General features: G+C 54.9%; 1 protein-coding gene across 3 annotated transcripts in view; it reads left to right on the forward strand.

Moving 5' to 3' along the window:
* Positions 1 to 247: 247 nt before the first annotated feature.
* Positions 248 to 18,548, forward strand: part of CEP164 (centrosomal protein 164) — a 28,421-nt gene continuing 10,120 nt past the window's right edge. For all 3 annotated transcript variants that reach the window (XM_015649882.3, XM_015649883.3, XM_015649884.3), the window contains exons 1-12: positions 248 to 324; positions 1,746 to 1,835; positions 2,152 to 2,263; positions 2,575 to 2,824; positions 3,253 to 3,405; positions 4,057 to 4,185; positions 4,485 to 4,562; positions 9,977 to 10,060; positions 10,865 to 10,939; positions 13,843 to 13,928; positions 17,089 to 17,313; positions 18,401 to 18,535. In XM_015649882.3, the coding sequence (XP_015505368.1) occupies positions 1,757 to 1,835; positions 2,152 to 2,263; positions 2,575 to 2,824; positions 3,253 to 3,405; positions 4,057 to 4,185; positions 4,485 to 4,562; positions 9,977 to 10,060; positions 10,865 to 10,939; positions 13,843 to 13,928; positions 17,089 to 17,313; positions 18,401 to 18,535 (1,406 nt within the window). In that variant the 5' untranslated portion in view covers positions 248 to 324; positions 1,746 to 1,756. The remainder of the gene's footprint in view (positions 325 to 1,745; positions 1,836 to 2,151; positions 2,264 to 2,574; positions 2,825 to 3,252; positions 3,406 to 4,056; positions 4,186 to 4,484; positions 4,563 to 9,976; positions 10,061 to 10,864; positions 10,940 to 13,842; positions 13,929 to 17,088; positions 17,314 to 18,400; positions 18,536 to 18,548) is intronic.

Raw genomic sequence — 18,548 nt, forward strand, 5'->3', positions numbered from 1 at the left:
GCCCCGGCCCTGCCCGGTGCCCCCGGCCCTTTCCCGGGCCCCCTCTCCGTCCCCGTCCCGCTGCCCCGGCCCGTCCCTCCCCGCCGGGACGCGGCGGGATGCGCCGCGGGCGGTACCCACGCGTCACCATGACAACCGCAGCCCCCGGCGGCCCCGGCCCGGTGACATCATGCATCCTTCCTCCCCGGCGGCCAATGGGATGGCGAGCATCTCTCCGCCGGCCAATGGCGACCGGGGGCGGGCCCTGGCGGAGCGGCCGCCGCGGCTCCCGCGCTCCCGGCAACCGGCGGCACCCGCGGAACGGCGGACGCGGCCCGCGGCACGGTGAGCGGCGGGCGGGGAGGGCCCCTCACCGCCACTGGGCCCGGGGAGTCTCCCTTCGGTGAGCGGAGGCTGCGGGGAGCGGCCCCGCGCCGCTCGGTTCCGGCCTCCCGCCCCCACGCGGGGTCTGCCGGCTCCTGGCCGCGCGTGTGTCGCCTGGGTGCTGTCGTGATAAGGGGAAAACGGCTTTTCCCCCCCATTTTAACAAATACCCTATTAACCAAAGCTGTTTGTCCTCCTTGCCAGCCGCGCTTTTTCCGTGGCTCCAGGCTGGCGCGGCTGCGGCTGCCCTGAGCCTTCGATCCTGCTTATATAGAGCTATAGAATGGGTTTTTGAGTTGGAATGAACCTGAAAATCATCCAATTCTACCCCCTGCCATGGGCAGGGACACCTTCCACTATCCCAGCTTGCTCCAAGCCCCGTCCTACCTGGCCTTTATCACTTCCAGGGATGGGGCAGCCATAGTTTCTCTGGGCACCCTGTGCCAGGGCCTTTCCACCCTCCCAGGGAAGAATTCTCTCTGCAGATCTCACCTAAATACTCCTCTTTTAGTTTAAAGCCGTTCCCCCGTGTCCCCATCGATTATAGCTGCCCCTCAAGTACTGAAAGGTCGCGCTGAGGTCTCCCCATCAGTGGCGAGGCAGAGTCTCCAAGAGAGGAGAGAGCCCCTAATTCATCCCCCAGTGCTAACGCCAGGGATGGGAGACTGGGCTGGGATAGTTTGGGGAGTGGAAAATAGGAACAGAAGGCCCTGAGCGAGTTGCCCACATCCAAATACTCTAACTGGGGACATTGGGAGGGGGAGTGGTGCGAGCTCTGTGATGCTGGTTCGGTTTGGATGTCCTGAGAATATCTTTGCCTGGAAACTGCCAGGATTAGTTGCTGCTTCTGAGATGTTCTTTACATAAGAGTTATAAATACAGAGTGGGCTGAGGACACGGAGGTGGAGAGGGCAGTGATGGCCGTGTCACAGGTGGTGATCCTGCTCTGGGTGGTTATCACTGGGGCTACCTGGCAGGTACCACAATCATGGGTCTCATGAAGAATGATTTCTGCACTGAGAATTTGGGCAGGTTAGGCTGAAACGTTTGACTGTGGCATTCAGCAATGCTTTGGGAAAGTTGCTAGCTTTCTCTTTCTTCTCTTTCTTCTCTTTCTTATTTCACCTTATTTTTTGCCTGGTTAAAAAATGCCTGAAGCATTTTTCCTGTAGAAACTGGAAGGCCTGGGGGATCTGATTAGGACTTTGTGCCACTTCAGCTCTGCTCCCTGTTTCCACAGGCCTTGGAAGTGTGTGTGGAAGCTCTTTGATTCGGTTTTGCTGTGTGTGCTGCAGTGGAAGGGCTCTGCCATGTGCTGGGGACAAGGAATTTTCTTTTCTGAGGGCAGTTGTGACTCTGTGCTGGTTCCTCCCCGCTGCCAGGTGTGGGATCCATGGCAGGAGCCGTGCGCATCGGGGACCAGCTCATTCTGGAAGAGGAATACAATGAATCCTACGTTCCTATGGAGCAAGGTGAGCGTGGCCCATCTCCCCAGGAGCTGGGAGAAGGGATTCAGGCATGCAGGTGTATTCAGAAAACAGGAATTGGTTTCTGAAGTGGGTGGAGAGGTAGAATACACGGGATTTTAGTGTGAATTAAAAATTTCAATTGGATGTCACGTCCCGTGTCCCCAGCCTGGACGGGCTCTGCAGGCACACAGGAGTTTGGTGGTGGCTTTGGGCAGCTTTGTTTTGGGCTCAGGATTTCCCGGTGTGCCCACAGCAGTACCTGAGGAGGGTGGCTCTGGTGGGTGGAGCAACTTCCCAGATTCCTCTTCTGTTCCCCCAGAAATCCGGGATTTTGCGCCGACAATCGGGATTGACCCCGACAAGGAGTCGGAGCTGCTGTGGCTGGCCAGGGAGTGCCTGGTGACCCCAATGCCCCCGGAGTGGAAGGCCTGGTGAGAGCTCTGGGTGCTGGGGCATTCCCAGTGACAGGACAAGGGGAATGGCTTCCTGCTGGCACAGAATTGGGTTAGACGGGGGATCAGGAGCTCAGGGCTTTTTGGGGTGGCAGAAGAAGGGGGAAAACTGCTTGGGAAGCTGGATATGAGCAGCTTGGGAGAACTGGGAGAATTTTTGGCCTCCTGGAGACATCACAGTCCTGTTCCCTGAGCTTCAGGTGCTCACACCATCTGCAAAGATGTTCTGGCCTGTACAGCTGTATTTTTAACGTGCTCTTTCACCTTTTCCTGCTGATTTTGCCGTGCAGCCAAGATATTGCAGGTGGTGACATCTATTTCTTCAACTTTGAAAACGGGCTCTCCACGTGGGAGCACCCCTGTGATGAGCACTACAAGCAGCTGGTGATCCGGGAGAGGGAGAAGCTGCTGGCACGGGGCAGCTTGAAGAAGGAAAAGAAGGAGAAAAAAGAGAAGAAGGAAAAGAAGGACAAGAAAGAGAAGAAGGAGAAGAAAGAGAAGAAGGACAAGAAGGAGAAGCAGTTCCTGAAGCAGCTGCCTGTGAGTAGGCAACTGCCTGCAGAGCTGCTGGGGAGGGCTGGGCAGACCAAGTGGCTTCAAGGACACAAAGTGCATTGTGAGCCCAAACCTGGGTGATGAGCAGCAGATCAGCTGGGCTGGAAACACTGAGTACAGAATCACCTTGAATTTTGCCTAGAAGACACTGTGTGGTGAACACACACTCTTGGTGTGTCTGGGAGGGGGAGGACTATTCAGGACCCATTCAGATGGGCATTTGGAAAGCAGAATGTGTGAGTGAATCATGCCCTGTTTCATTACCTGTCCCTTGTGTTGGTGCCTGCTGGGTGTGGGGTCCCTGAGCAGGGTTGCTCCCGCAGCCCCTGTTTCCTCCTTGTCCCGTTCCAAGGTCAGGGGTGCGAGCTGCACAGCTGTGCTGTCCTGCCAGTGACTTCCCTGTGCTTCTCCAGCCCCCAGGCTCCCAGCTGGCTCCCATCCAGCCTCCCCTGGGCACCCTCTCTCCTCTGCGTGGCCTCACCCCGTCTTCATCCATCGCCCTTCGTGGGTCCCTGAGCCTGGGGAATGTGGTGGACTCCAGCCTCATCCCCAAGGAAGGAACTCTGGTGAGGCTCCTCTTGCCTGGGAATGTGCCCTGGGTATTGCACTGCAAAGGGTCACAGGCGTGGGGACACTTAAATGACAGGATTTGTGATCTTCTGTCAGTTTTGAAATACTGTTTCATGTTAAAAAACTGTATTTCTTTTCTTCTTCTGTTTATAGGGAGCCCAGTGCTAAATTAGTGGTGAGCTTTCTTTTGCTGTATTTAGCAGACTGAAAGAATTGTTTCTTTAATAGTTGCAGAGGAAAAAAAGTGTTAAATTTTAGTAGAATTTGGTGTCCAAATGAAGCATGACAAACCATACAGATAATACAATTTAATATGAAACTATTTTCATGCTTCTCTGTTTGAGAATAAAATTAAAAGAGCTATTGTCCTGATGAATGTAAGGTTAACAACCACGTTAAAGTCTTTTTTTTATTTATATTAGAAAGTGACCTAGGGGATCAATAAAACTTGTTAAATGGTGAGAAACTGATCCTTTAAAGGAAGGCAAAGCAAAATATTTACAAAACATAGACATAAACACTTTCAAAAATAAACAAACATGTTAAGTGGTAGGAAAGTGACCTCCCTCCCAGAACCCAGCAGCTGCCTCCTGTCTCCCCTCTCCTGTTCTCTGACCTCTCACTTCTCTTTCTTCTGGCCTCCACAGCCTGCAGAGATATCGAGGCCCACCAGCCGCACCAAGAATCTGCTGGATTTGATCTGTGAAGAGAAAAGTTCCTTGAACGCGGCAGTGCCAGAGAAATGGAGAAATGAAGAGGAAGACAGTGAAAATGAGGTATTTGTGTGCCCTGGCTGTTGCTGTGACCAGAGTGCTGAAGCCTCCTGAAACTCCCCTGGCTTTCATTTGTGCTCTCTTTTCTTTGTGCTGTTTGGTCCCCAAAAAGCATCTGATCCTATTTCCACATGGCATTCCCTATAAATGAACATCTGCCACGGTGTCATTCCAAGATAAATTGGCTGTAGGTGCATTGCCTTGGCTCTGCTGCCCAATTTCATTCCTGTGGCATTGCAGAGGTCTGAACTCAATTTTGGCCATTTATTTATTTCTTTTTTTTTTTGTTTTTAATCCATCAGAGTTTCCCTGGGACCTCAGGACGGTTTAAAAATGTGTACCTGAATGTTGAAGCCCTGGCAGGCAGCTTTGACTTTGAGGTAGGACCACGGGGATGGGATGGGATGGGCAGGGCAGAGCAGCTGTGGCACTGCAGGGGATGAGGGTGCAGGAATGGTGCCAGAGGGATGAGTTTCCTGTGTCACATAGGAGCAGGAACAACCTGGAGCAGGGTGATGGAGAGGAAGGCACAGCAGCAGGGCTGTGAGAAGCCAGACGTGGCCCACAGGGGACACTGGGGTGGGCGTTGAAGGGAAGTTTGTGCTTGGAGAGGTTGAGGTTTGGTGGCTGGGACTCGAGGAGACATCTCTGCACAGGCTGGAGCTTTGCTTCATCCTCAGACAGGAACAATGAAGGCAGGTAGGTGAAGCAGGGGGAAATCTGCTTTTCCCAGGAACTGCAGGGAAAGGGTCTGGGGTCAGAGGTGCCCCTGCCCTTGGTGTGGGAGGAAGGCTCCATGAGGAAGAGGCACTTCCCTTCTGCACGGCGTTTGTCAGGGCTGTGGAGGGAAGGCTCCTTGTCAGCTGAGGCTGCAGTGCTGGCCCTGGGGAGAGGAGAGGGGAACATCCCGTGGGAATTCTCTCGCACTGGCTTCCACGGGAATCTTCACGTGGGCTGCACGTGGCCGCCTTTCTGTGGCAACACAAAACCCGCTTTTCTTTCTTCTTGCCCTGCTGATAAATCCCGTGGCTGAGACACGGAGCATTCAGTGCACCCAGGGCCTTGTGCAGACGCTGTGCTTTCCCTGCGCTTCCTTAGCTGGGATCAGCCTTAAGATGACAAGGGCACAATGGGAAGTGCGTCGTAAGCAGCTCTGGTGATTTGGCCCGACTGTTTGTGCTGACATTAATCCTTTCTCACCGCTTTGAAAATCCTGTTCCAGTATCTGAAAGGCAAATTAATTTCTTTTAAAGTGTTTTAGAGTATTTCCCTCATCCTTTTCACAGCACACGAAAATTAAGCTGTAAAGTACTTTGCTGGAGAACCTATTCACGGTGCTGGGCAGGATCTGCAAAGGCTTATGCTAAAGTGGATGTGACAAAGAGAGCCCTGACTCTCTCATCTCCAGACAACAAGCAGCCTGTGGGGGCTCAATTCCTCACTGAAATGTTAATGTGTGCAGGAACAAAGAGCTGTCTTGGCATTTCAGTGCCGCGGGGATGGGGCTTGGGGAATCTATTATGGAATGGCAATTGCTGCCCAACAGCCAGGCTGTTAAGCCAGATGGGTGATAGCCTAGTCCTGATAAGACAGCAGTACCCCGACTGGAAAACAGAATTCTTTTGTAGTTCCATGAGATGGCAGTAGTAAAGCATTCCTAGGAGCGAGCCTCAGCCTGCTCCCGAGCCCTTCTCCAGCTTCCTTGGGAAACAGGAGGCAAGGGTTTGTGTAGCAAGTCCTAAGGGGGAAATCTCAGCAGTAATGGGTGAAATCATGAAAGAACTGCCTTCATGTAGCCCGTGGTCAGGGCTGAATGCCTGTATGCACAGGAAATAGGAGGCTTTAGGCACTTGCTGAGCCGGGGTGTTGGGTGGAGTGGAGGCAGCATCAGACACGGCTCGCAGGGAGCCCGGAGCTGGGGAGAGTCTGGAGGAGCAGGGAGTTCATGGAGCTGGCCTGCAGGAAAAGCAGCAGTGAAGCGTCCAACTGCTTGATGTTTGGGAATCTGGGTCTGTGAGCTCCCGAGCTCCCAGGAAAGCTGCTCAGCTGGAGAGCTCTCTGCTCTGGGGGTGGGTATGGGGGGTGCTGAGCTGTCCCAGGTGGGCGAGTACTTGGCTGGGGGGAATTCTGCAAGTGGCTGTGTCCCTCCAACTAGGAGAACAGCAAGGAGGAGCAGGAGGACCGTGGCAGCCCATCAGCTGCTGCTGCTGCTGCTGAAGCTGCTCCCCAGCCCCACGGGAGCCCTGAGGAGGAAGCTGCCAGCCTGGGAGAGGTGACAGTGGCTCCCTGGCATCCCTGTCCTGCTTGCACGGTGCCACCCAGGCTTTGCATGCAGTAGGCAGCTTCTGGTGTCGTGCTGTGTGTCTGCAGCTGCTTGGCTTGTTTCTGTTGTTGGTTAAAGTTTAATGCTGATCACTGGAAGTAATGATTTGATAGGCAGGAATTTCCCATCAGTTAGAGCCCCTGAGGGCAGGTAGAATGTTACAGCTTGTGAAAAGATCACCCCAAGCCAGTTATAACCCAGCTGACTTGTCCAGCTCTGAAATCCCTAGAAAATCTATAGTCTGTTGTTGCAGGAGGAAAAACCTCCCTCCTCCTTCAGCTGTGTGTGTGTGACTGGCACGGTTCCCTCTTTGCAGAGTTGCTTTTGTGATCATCAAGGTGTGATGCTGACAAAAGGTTTGCCTGTAATTGCCATTAAAATAGGATTCTGCCAGCCAAAGAGATTATTCTGGGATATTTTAGTAGCTGAGGTGAACTTGCCTGGAGAGAAGTCCTTTTGTGTGCACACCATTGCTGGTGCATTGATATATTTTGGAGTGTGTGTGATTCTGTGTTCAAGCATCAGAATCCTGCTTGGCCTCATTTGGGATATCCTGGACGCTGCCAGGTCTCCTGGTGGGATGTCCTCAGGAGAACTCCGGAGCAAGTTGTCCAAAAGGGGCAGAACTTCCCAGCCACCCTGATCCCCATAAAGGGGAAGCACGAGGTGAATAAAGAAGTTCCCCTCGTTTCTCTGGGCCCTGCTGTCCCCAGGGGCTGGTTGGTGACTCTGGGGGCCTGTGCAGGACAGGGGCTGTGAGCTGTCAGTACCAGCACAGGGCAGGAGAGGCCCAGAGCTGCAGGGATTTTGGGAAGGGCCCAGAGTTGGACTCCTCTGTCCTCTCCATCCCGCTGGATGCTGGCCCGGCCCCAGGGAGGTCTGGCAGAGCAGTGACACACTCAGAACGTGCTGCAGCCCCGGGCTGGGAGCTGACAGCATTCCAGAGGCACTCTGATAAAAATACACCGCTAAAATATGCGCTCAGTGTACAGAACACGCCGTGCACAGGATGCAGGGAATGTTTGACAAGACACCGCGGCATTAATAAAACAGTGAGGAAGTGGGACGTGCGAGCAGGTCTGTTTGCATGCTGATGAGGGAGCCTTCTCCTGGCCATTCCCCTCTCCATGGGCAGTGTTGTGGCCTCCCCGCTGCTGGGAGAGGCAGTTGAACCTTTGGGTGACTAAGCTTTAATTTGGGGTTGTTTTTCCCCCATCTCTCAGCCTCCTCTGTTAGTCACGGGCTCTTTCTGAGCTCTGCCTCCAGTCAGTGCCCACCCTCCAGCCTGTCCCACTGCAAGGTGGGATGGTGATCCTGCCTGCTCTCCTCTGCTTGAAATGTCAGGCAGCAGTGAAATGTCCTGCCATGGTCTCTTACAAATTTCCATCTCTCACTGAACAGATCCAATGTGGGAGCATAAATGAGCCTGCTGTGGGGCACGCCGGGTGCTCTCAGGGGCTGGTGGCCTTGCACAGCCACTCTTATCCACTGAGACCCTGGGAATAAAAAAGCAACAGATCAAAAAAAGTCAGAGCCCAAGAAATGAGTGAGATTATGTCAATGGAGTCCCTTGCCTTGGAACGGGACTGTGTGAAAAGAACTCAAACAGGTCTTGAAGTCACCCAAAGATTTGTGATCTTGCTGCTTGCTGTAGGAGAACCTGTGCTGTTCCTGACTCCTGCATCCCCCAGAGAGAATATTGGGTCAGTAATTGTGTTTGACTTGCTGCCTAGAAGGAGTCTTTAAAATCGAGACATCCTGAAGAAGGTCCAGAGTCTTCCTTGGATTCTGGTGCTGCGTGCCCTCCGTCTCCGGTTCACATCCTCCCTGGAGATGCTGACAGCAGCCTGTCTGCCCAGAACAAGGAGCAGGAGCTTGCTGGGGATGAAGCTGGGCACAAAGAAGACTCTGAGGTGGAAGGAGATGGCTCTGCAGCTGAGGAGCTGCCTCGTTCCGAGGGGGAGAGGAGCGCAGCAGGGCCGGACGTGGCCGGCTCTCCCGGGCAGCCCCGAGCCGCCTCTGCGGCTGCAGCAGGGGCTGGCACAGATCAGCTGGCCAGCCTGGCTGCCACTGCTGACACCTTGTCCTGTGCAGAAAAGGTGCTGGAGGAAGAGAGGGAAGAAGCAGCAGCTGATTCAAAATCAGAGGACAGGCTGGGCGATGGCAAAGTAAGAGATCTGCCTGTGTGGTTTTGGTGTTGGCTGTTCCCATCATCTCCTCAGGCCCTGACTCGGGAAAGCTCTTGGAGCACTGCCTGGTTTTCTGTGAAGCCAGTCCAAGTGCTTTCCTGGTCAGCAGGGCAGCCATTCCCGGGGGGGGCACAAGTGCTCTGAATTCCCAGATGGGCATCTCCAGGACGGAGCTGGGCAGTCGTTCCCTCCTGCACACGGCGAGCGCTGCCCAAAGCCAGCGCGTCTTTGGGGCCTGGGAGGAGGAGCAGCCTCAGCTCCCAGTGCTGCCGTCTGTCCTGGGCTGGTAATGAAGCTCACGCCGAGCCCAGCTGTCCGTGCTGCTTTGTTTCTCTCCTTCTGTTGTTTCTCTCAGCTTGCTCAGAGCTGGGCCAGACGTGTAAGGAGCTGCCTGGCGCCGCGTTCGCGGCTCCGCGCGAGGCGCGAGGTTGGAGCGGGAAGGACGGAGCCTCGGGGCTGCTTCTGGAACTGGGAGCGCAGAACCTTCCAGTCCTCCCGCTCTGGGAGGAGAACTGGCCACGCTGCAGGAGCAGGGGCTTGGGCTGAGTGTCACAGGCTGGCCTGGCCCCGCAGCTGGGCTGCCACACACGCGCTGTCCGCTCGTGTTCACTTCCAGAGTAGGAGCCGAGCCAGAACACGGGATCTGATGAACGATCTCTCTCCAATCTGGCTGCCTTCCTGCTGATTTTGATGATTTCTCAAGTTCACTGATGCGTAATGTCTGTAAGAAATGATAAACTACAAAACCGAGCCTGGAAAGCGCGCTCTGTCCTGAGGAGCTGAGGGCGTCGCTTTCCCGAGCTCATCCGTGTGCTTTGTGCACCTGAGTTGTTGTGCTGAAGTCAGCAGGGCCACAGGCTGTTCCCATCCAGCAGCTCCCTGCAGCTGCAAATGGAGTGCAGGAGCCCTCGCTGCACTTAGGCACAGCAAAGTGGAATTTTAAAGTGCTTTTATGGCTCCAGTGCTGCGCTGCGTGGTGGGCTGGGAGCTCTGAGAGCTGCAGAGATCCTTGCAGATGGAGAGGAAGCAAGTGCCTTTTATCAGGGGTGTTTGAAGAGCACTTCTTTGCCCTCCCCATCCCCACCTCCTGCCCTCCTGTGAAGTGGTGTTTTGTGCTCGTCCTGTGGGCCACGCATCCTTGGTGTCTTCCCCACGATGTTCAGTCACCTTTTCCTCCCCGAGAGAGGCCAGACTTGTTGCCAGTCGGAGTTGCCGTGTTGGGAATGCCCAGGTGGAGCTGCAGGGGTGGCACATGTACAGTTAAATGTGTTTTTCCTCTCAGCTTTCAAAGGCATCCGGGGTCAGCAGCTGTGAGCAGGACTTGCCCGTCTCCAAGTGCTCCGACCACGAGGTGGTTCAGCCTGTGGTGAGTCACCAAAAGCTCCTTTTTCCCTGGCTGTGGGCTTTGTGTCCCTCTGGGATGGAGCAGTGGGTGCAGTGCTGCACAGCCAGCAGTGCCCCCTGCACCTCGCAGCCTGGGGCTGTGGGTGGGGTGATATCCCAGCAGAAGTAGGTCACGTAGAGCTGAGAGTGTACTTGGATAATTGCAAAAAGGCAAATAATGAGCACGGTAAGGATTGTGCTTTAGGGGCTCAGCCGAGGGGGGCCGTGGCTGGAGACCCCGCTGCGGAGGGTCCCGCAGGACAGCAGGGGGAGGGCGGCCCTGCCTCGGGGGGAGATGCCCATCAGCATCTCTTCATCTCCACGGGAAGCTGCCACTGCCATCTGCCAGTGGGAGCAGAGGCAGCGTGGCCAGCAAATGGCTGAGAATATCATTATTTACTGCCTTGGTACGAGCCCGTGCTGGCAAGTGGCCGTGCCTTGTGTGGGCACGCGTGTGGGGGCTGCCAGGAGCGGGGGGCGTCTCGGGGGGTCAATAACTTGTGGGGGCTGGCTGTGAGGAAAGAAGTCCCTGAAATGTGCAGCAGTAGCACACAGGGGAGCAGCAGGGGCTGGGGAAGATGTGCCCCCTTTGGATGTTCCACCCTCGGCTGCTAAGGTGGGTGGCACGGGAGGGAGTGACAGTGCCCTCCCTGTGTGGCACTGATGTCCCTTGGTCCCACAGGGAGGGGCCCAGTGAAGGGAAATGCTGCTGAGCTGCCCTGGGATGTTGGTCTCAGGATCTCTGGTTGCTCATCAGAGACTGATCCTTTCTGCTTTCTGTTTTTAGGGCTTGGGCTTCAAGAGCCAGCTTTCCGAGGAGGTTCTGGATGTGGGGACCGTGTCTCCTGATCTGGAAAGCAAGGTCAGTGCTGTGTGAGGGACTCAGGGGTGCTCTGTGAGCAGGCAGCTGGGGTGCTGTCACTGAAGGCTTTGCAGAGGTGAGCAGGGGTTATATGAAGTGCCAGGGCTCAGAGCAGCACCGCCAGTGCTTTGTTTTCTCTGCAGAGAGGAGGTGCAGGTGGCTACACAAAGAACATAAACCCTGAGCAGAGGTGGCTGGAGGGGTGTACACAGGCAGGCTCCTGGGGGCTCTCCCTGCCCCAGGAGGAGAGCCAATAAATGGCTTTCCTGGGGAATGGAGGAAGTAGAGTCTATTTTCCTTTCTTCTTTTGTGAGTATATTTGTCCTTTTCTTTCTCTTAAGCAGATGGGAAGGATTTGTGTGGCAGAACACGATAGAATCAATGGGAAGAAAAGGAGGTTAACTCCCTCTGACAGATTTTGGTAGAGGGAAGCTTATTTTGAAGCATTTGGTTGTCTTGCCTGCTTTAACGTAGGGGGGAAAGGGGCTCCTTTCAGTGAGTCTGTGGCACATGGAGCGTACGTGTGCACATGGCTGTGTCAGCCCGGGGTGCAGCACCGGACAGGCAGCTCTGCCCGACGATTGCTGTGCATCCCTGCCTCATCCTTGTCTTCTCAGCATGGTTCTGAGTTGGCTTGCTCAGCCCCACGTTCCTCTGGAGCCCTCCCGCTCCATCTCTGTGTGGGTTGGAGGCAGGATCCTGGATCCAGCTGGGGTTACTCAGCCTTGCCCTGATTGTGAGCGGATCAGCTGCTCTGGAGGAGAGAGCCTGAGTGGCAAACTCCCCACCTGTCCAGCAGAGAGGAGCAATCCTGTTTGCAAGGTTGTGTCTGGAGAATACACCTGTCCTCTCGTGCCTAATAATGAGCATAATCAGATGTGAAGGGAAAACAAAACATATGCCTGCTGTGCTCCCCCTCTCCCTCCCCGCAGCGCAGGCACCGCGCATGCAAATGCTGCTGGAGCAGCCACGCTTGGGTTTATTACAGCCCTGTTTGGGGAGAGCTGGGTGTGAAATGGTGCTCCCTGCAGAACTGCAGCTGCTCTTTTGTGTCTGTGCACAGAGGCTCGGCTGGAACGGCTCGGGGTTGTAGGAATGTGCCTCCTTCCGTGTGAGGAGCTTGCCTTGCTTTGAATATATTGGCGAAATATTCTGTTGTTGAAAAAGAAACAACAAAAAGAAACCAAAAGACACCTCTGGCAGCTCTGTGGGCACGAAATTGGGGTTTTGTTGGTGTGGGATGTGTCCTGCTGGGCCTGGCAGAGGGGAGGCTGCTCCTTCCCCCATTCCCTTCCCAGGGAGTGCAAGGTGCAGAACCTGGAGTCGTAGAATGTCCCGAGTTGGAAGGAACCCACAGACATCATCAAGGTCTAACCCCTGGCCCCACACAGACACCCCAAAATCCCACCCTGTGCCTGAGAGTGCTCCTGGAGCTGCTCACTGTCACTGCCCCGGGGCTGTGACCATTCCCTGGGGAGCCTGGGCAGGGCCTGGCCCTCAGGAGAAAGGCAAACCTGTCCCAAGTGCTCAGTGCTGGCACCTTGCAGCACGATCTGAGCTGATGTGAGATGTCCCCTGGGATCTGGGCTGTGCAGAGGGAGGAGATGGCCCCTTATCTGTCATCCCTGTGTTCACACAGCTGGTTCTGTGGCTTCAGCATGTGAAGTGTCCTCCGGGGATGCAGCTGGCTGGAAAACCGAGCTGCTCGGGGCTCTGGGGCTGCAGGAGGGGCAAGGATCCAATAATTCCATGGACAAGGCTTAAAATCTGCCCCCGTTCCCTGCAGATGGGGGCTGTCTTCACCTTCCAAACATGTGCAGAGGTTCCTGCAGCCCACAGTTCCTCTGGAGGAGGAATCCTCTGTTGGGCAGAGGGGCAGTAGGAGCCCTGTGCATGAGCTCAGAGGAGTTGCCCTCTCTCCAAGGTGATCTCCTTCCCCACTTGTGTGGCTCCTTCCCATTCCCAGGCAGTGGTGACAGAGCCCATTTGGAGCGAGGAAACATTTGCTGAGCTCCAGTTCTGGGGGATTGGAGTCATCAGTCACAGGGGCAGGAGGGGGCTGGGGGGCTGTGCCCAGGCTGATGAGATGGAAGGTGACAGCACTTGCAGGGAATCCTTCTGCCATTTGCTCCACTGAACATTTGCATGAATTACCGTGGCTTTAATTCCTCCCCGTTTTGGCCCTGCTCCACGCACGCAGGGGCTGGGCTCACCTGCTGGCTGCCCCAAAAATTTATGAATGGGCCCTCCCTGTGGGGCAGAAGTGGCCCTCGGGTGGCCCTGCTGCAAGGACAGGGAGATGTGGGAGCTGGCAGGTGGGGAAAGGAGCAGCTGACATTCAGATATCTCCTGTTCATATTTCAGGTATTTCCTATGCCATAAATGAGCCAACTGAAGGCTCGGTGTGCTGCAAGGGGGATGGATCCAGGAGTCAGAAATGCCTGGGCTGGTGGCTCTGTGCAGCCCATCACACCCTGCCCCAGAGCCTGGATGGGAGGCAGGACTGGGTCCTGATGTGGTTTTTGGTGCCAGACAATGCATCCTTTGCTTCACTGCCACAGCACTTTGTGTGTGACACTTCTCTTTTAGGAGATTTCTCTCCTGTGCTTTCCAGGGAGTTCAGTGTGGCTTGGGATGGTAAAATGACCTTCAGGAAAGAAAAGCCAAAGCTGTGTCCCAAGTTTGCAGTGCTGGCAGGGAGTTCATCTTTTATCCTGGGAATGCTGAGCTCCCAGGCCTCCCCTTGAGCTTCTGGAAGGATTCCTGGGATGGTTGGAGACCCCTCAGGAGAGGAGCCTGGCACATCCAGTGTTCTGGCCCAGCTGATTCCATCAGCAGAACTCCTTTGAGGCCTTTGATGGTGAAGGAGCCACAAACTCCACCCTGTTTGCTTTTACCTGCAGGCCCAGGAGCTGGGAGAAGAGGGAAAAGACCAAAGCAAAGGCAGTGTAGAGGAAGAGCAAAGGAAAAGACCAGAAGCTGCTGAGAGGTATGGTACAAACAAAGGCACGGAGGAGATGTGGGCAGCTCCAGAGTTTCCTGCCTTGCCCTCCCCGCTGTGCTCCCTGCAGCCTGTCCAGGTGTGCCCTGCCCTGCACCCCCAGGTGCTGCAGCCTCTCACAGGGGCTGTCCCCCTGAACCCCTCGCTTCTCCTGCTGCCTCCTCAGCCCTGTCTCAGAGGCCAGAGTGCCTGCCCAGCCTTTCCCTGGGGCTGCCCCAGCTCTGGCAATGCCCTCTGTCTCCCTGGCAGTGCCCTTGCCAGGATGGTCTGAGCCTGCTCACGCCCTGGGCTGTCAAACAGGGCAGATGTGGCCCCTGCCATGGCCTGGTGCCAGCCATGGTCCTGCCTGTGCCTAAAGGCTCTCAGGTGTCTATTCCTGATGCCAGGAGAGTCCAGCTGCGATGGGAGCAAGTTCTCTTCCTTCCCCAGAGGTGGCCATGAGCAGGTGTGAGCATTAAGCTGTTTTGTGTCCTGGCCTGTGGGCAGATCACCAGCTGTTATCCCAAGAGGAACGCTGGCTTCCACACCCCCCTTACCACGGGCTGTCCAGGGGAGCTGTTTTCAGCCTCTTTGTGGGCATTTGTTTGGAACAGTTGGAATGCTGTTCTGAGCAGCGAGCTCTGTGCTCCCTTGAGCTCCTCCTCCTTGGAGAGCCCCAGCCTGGCATTTACAGATGAGTTGTGTCAAAGCTCTTGGCCTCCACGCAGAGCAACACGTTCTCCAGGGCACTGGGAACCAAGGAGCTGCTGCCCGTGCCAGGAAAATTCATGAGCAGAAGCTGCAGTCCATCTAAATGACTGGCTCTGTGGGGTTTGCAGCCTTGTTCTTGGAGGAGCTGCTGGTGTGAGGGTCTCCAAAAACGTGTTCTGCCCGCAGGAATTGTCTCCTTATCACTTGGTTCCTGCTTCCCAGCTGAGCATCCTCTCTTTCTCTCTGCCTGTGAAGCTGCTCGTGCTTGCCTTGTCTCTCCTCTCTGTGCTTCTGAGATGAAGTAGGACTGTAGATACAAGCATGCCTGCCAACACTCCCATCTGTAATTTGGACAGCAGTGTGAGTATGGCTGATAGGGCTGACACACCTTGGGGACGTTCTCCCAGGGCCTGGAAGGAGCGGGGTAGGCCAGGGAAGGGATCCAGCACGCTGGGGCTGATGTCCATTGTATCCTCAGCTGCCTGTTAGTCCGACACGAGGTGGTGGGGACGGTGTGGAGCTGGCAGGTCCTGTTGGCAGGCATGGCTTGGTGCCCACCCGCGTCACCTGTACATCCTTGTCCACCTGCAGCAGCCACTTGAGTCTGAGCTGAGCTAATCTGATCTTGTGTCCCCTGTTCTGTGCTGGAGTGAGAGGGATCTCAGTGCTTGTGAGACACCAGTGGAGCGTTCCGGGTTAGAAAATCCCCATGGGGCGGAGGCTGCGGAGCCGGAGGAGGGAGCCCTGGATAGCCTGGTGGATCCTGAGGAGCTTCCTGCCCCACTCAGCGTGTAAGGGCTTTGTGTCAGTCCCTGCTGCTGTGACTGTGACAGCTTTTGTCCCCCGTGGTGGCCGGAGCTGGCGTGTGAAGGTGGCACATCCCAGCAGCTGTTCCCTGGCACCAGTGAGCAGCCTGTGCTGGGCAGGGCAGGGCAGGGCAGGGCAGGGCAGCAGCTCAGCTCTCGGGGTCTGTGCCTCAGGGCTCCGTGGGATGAGGGAGAGCTTTCCCTTGTCTTTGGGAAAGCCTTCCTGTGCCGAGGCTGCGATTCCATGTGGTTTCTCCTTTGCTTCCACACAGAACTTGCCGAGTGGTGCTGAGCTGGGGGTGGGGAAGGGGAAAACCCCATCGATTCACCCCGTTTTACACCCTCTGGGCACGCTGGTGGTGTGGGAACAGTGAGTTGGGAGTGGGCTCCTGCCCAAGCCGCCGTTCTGTGCTGCCCCACGGGCGGTGTTTGTGGATTCCGGGTGTTTGCAGCTCCCCGAGACACGGGGGCTCAGGGAATGTCAGTGTGCTGACTCTGCGTTCTGTCACAAATGACACATCAGCAGATGCAGCTGGAAGAAATTAGGCAGTGTGTCTCTGAGGACAGGGTGCTGGGGAGGGAGTCTGTGTTCTGACAGGAGCTGTGCTGCAGTGTAAACGTGTGTGTGTGTGCTGTGTGTGTGTGTCTGTGTGTGTGGCAGTGTAAACGTGTGTGTGTGTGCTGTGTGTGTGTGTCTGTGTGTGTGTGTGTCTGTCTGTCTGTCTGTGTGCGCTGCCTGAGTGTCCTGTGGAGCAGAACCTGGGGCAGAAGGCACAATGAGGTGACCAGGTGGAAGTGTCTGAATTGCTCTGCAGAAGGATGAAGGGCACCTGCTGCAGGTGGTGAAGGGAGATTGTTCCAGAACCCCACTACTTTCCTCTCTCTTGCTCTTTTTGCTAATGGCTGCAGAAATGACCTTTTCTCTCCTGACTGGAGGCTGAATAACTGGGGCTGTTATTTCCCTGATTCCTGGCACAAGTCCCTCTGCCTTGCACTGCCAGTCTCACAGCATGGTGAGACCTTCCTGCTCCAGCCTTCGCCAGCAAAGAACAAAAATCTTTCTTCCTAGCCTAATCTCAATTTTCCCCTCCTTTCCCCTTTAGCTTCACTTATAATTTTGCTGCTGTCTGAAAAAAAAAAAACAAAACTTAATTAGAACCAGATTGGGTTTGAATTTTTGGAATGCTGAGGGCTTTCTGTTGCCTGGAGCTGTCAAATTCCCAGCACACTTTAGGTTGCAATTGCAGAAAAATACCTGGTCCATGAGAAGCAGCAATCCCTGGGCTGGGAGCAGGTACTGATGGCATCTGCTCCTGTGCCTGGCAGCCTGGCCAGGGCTTTTCACCAAGTGAGATTTTATTGACCTCACAAGGTGAGCTCTGGTGGGCCAAAATCAGAATTATTTAGGCCTGGAGTGCAGCTGGGGCTGGGTGCAGTTTATCAAGTTATCAGTTGGAGATGCTCTGGGAGTCAGCAGGAGGATCTGCCAGTGATCCTCAGGATCCAGCTCAGGCCAGCAATGAAGCTTTTGGAGTAGCTGGCTCTGAGATTTTTGGTTTGGAGGTGATGCTCTGTGGAGGAGGTTCCTGTTCCTTTTATGTCACTCTGTTTTCTGTCACTCTTTTGCCAAAGGAGCTTTTTCTCTTTGGTAGGCAACCTGAGAAGGAAATGGAGCAGTCCTTGAACCAGCCTAATGATGAATCCCTGGAGGAAATAGTCAAGGAGGTGGAGACGGAGCTGGAGCAAGAGGAAATACATTTATTTCAAGCAAAGGAGGAGAAAATTGAGCAATTCCAGGAGGAGATGAAGCCGAAGGAAGAGGAGGAGGAGGAGGAGGAAGCTGAAAAGCTTCATCAGCAAAAAGAAAAACCCCTCAGGTACTTTCCTTTTTTACTCCATCCCCTCTGAGGCTTTCCAAGGTGGGGTTTCATTGCTGCTGGCCACAGACTGGTGTTGCTGCAGCCAGCACCTGGGGAGTGGTGCTGGGGGAAGGAGCAGGATCAGGGCTCTCAGGGAGGAGGAGGAGGAGGAGGAGGAAGGACAGGCTTTGGCACAGACAGTTCTGTGTGAGGATGTGCAAACCCCGGGATGGAGAGTGCCCCACTGGCAGCTCAGGCTCTCCCAGCCTGCCAGGAGGGGCAGGAGAGCATCCTGCAGGATGGGCTGTGCTCACACACACACAGAGCTGTCACTTATGGTTAACCTGGGAGAAGTTTCCAGCTCAGTGCTTGGAGCTCTCCCAGCTGGCAGATGTTCAAACCCTGGGCTAAGTGGTGGGAACAGGACGGGAAATGGGAGCATTAGAGGAGATGAGGAGCTCCAGAGGAGCTATCTGGAGTTCTGATAGGGGATGTTTTACAGAGGGACTTCCAGACAAGGCTTCTAGCAACAGGGATGGCTGTGGGAAAGCAGGATGTGAGAGCAGTGCAGGGGATGGAACAGCCTTGGGAGCTGTGTCCTTTCCCTGGGGGAATTTTCCTCTTGAGGCTTCTGTATGAGCTTGCTGCACTTGATGCTTGTGTTCTGAGCAGTCAGAAACAGCATCTTGCCATGAAACATTGTGGGGATGCAGTCTGGGTGTGAACAAGCTGGAGAAACGGTGCCTGAAGGGGGGAAAAAAAGTGTACAAAAGGTATAATATGGAAATATGGAGCTTCCAGATGTGCTAATGCATCTTGTACCTTGCCTGGGAGCCTGCATCCATTTAATGAGAGTGATCTCACTTACCTGCAAAACAAAAACAACCAAAAAGAAGTGTAAGCTATGATGATACAGCAAGTTTTAAACCCACACTGCTCAGGTTTGGTGCTGGGGCTGGCAGCAGCAGGTCCTGCAGCTGTGGGGAGGAAATGCATGGCACCACAGCCAGGGAGATCCCCAGCTGAGCTGAAGCCCTTGGAGAGGGGACTGGCAGATATTTGAGCCTCCTGAACCTATTTTCTTCCTTTTTATTTTCTGTCTCAGCACCCCAGAAGAAGATTTGGCGAAATCTGAGCAGGAAGAGGAAGAGTTGCTTGTCAGAGAGGAAAAAGCCAAGAGACTGGAAAAGCTGCGAGCCCAGATTGCCTCAGAGATGGAGGCAGAGGAGGAGAGGATGAGGTGAGAGGTTCTG

The sequence above is a fragment of the Parus major genome, chromosome 24 (assembly GCF_001522545.3).
Source record: "Parus major isolate Abel chromosome 24, Parus_major1.1, whole genome shotgun sequence".
In the NCBI taxonomy this organism is placed as follows: Eukaryota; Metazoa; Chordata; class Aves; order Passeriformes; family Paridae; genus Parus; species Parus major.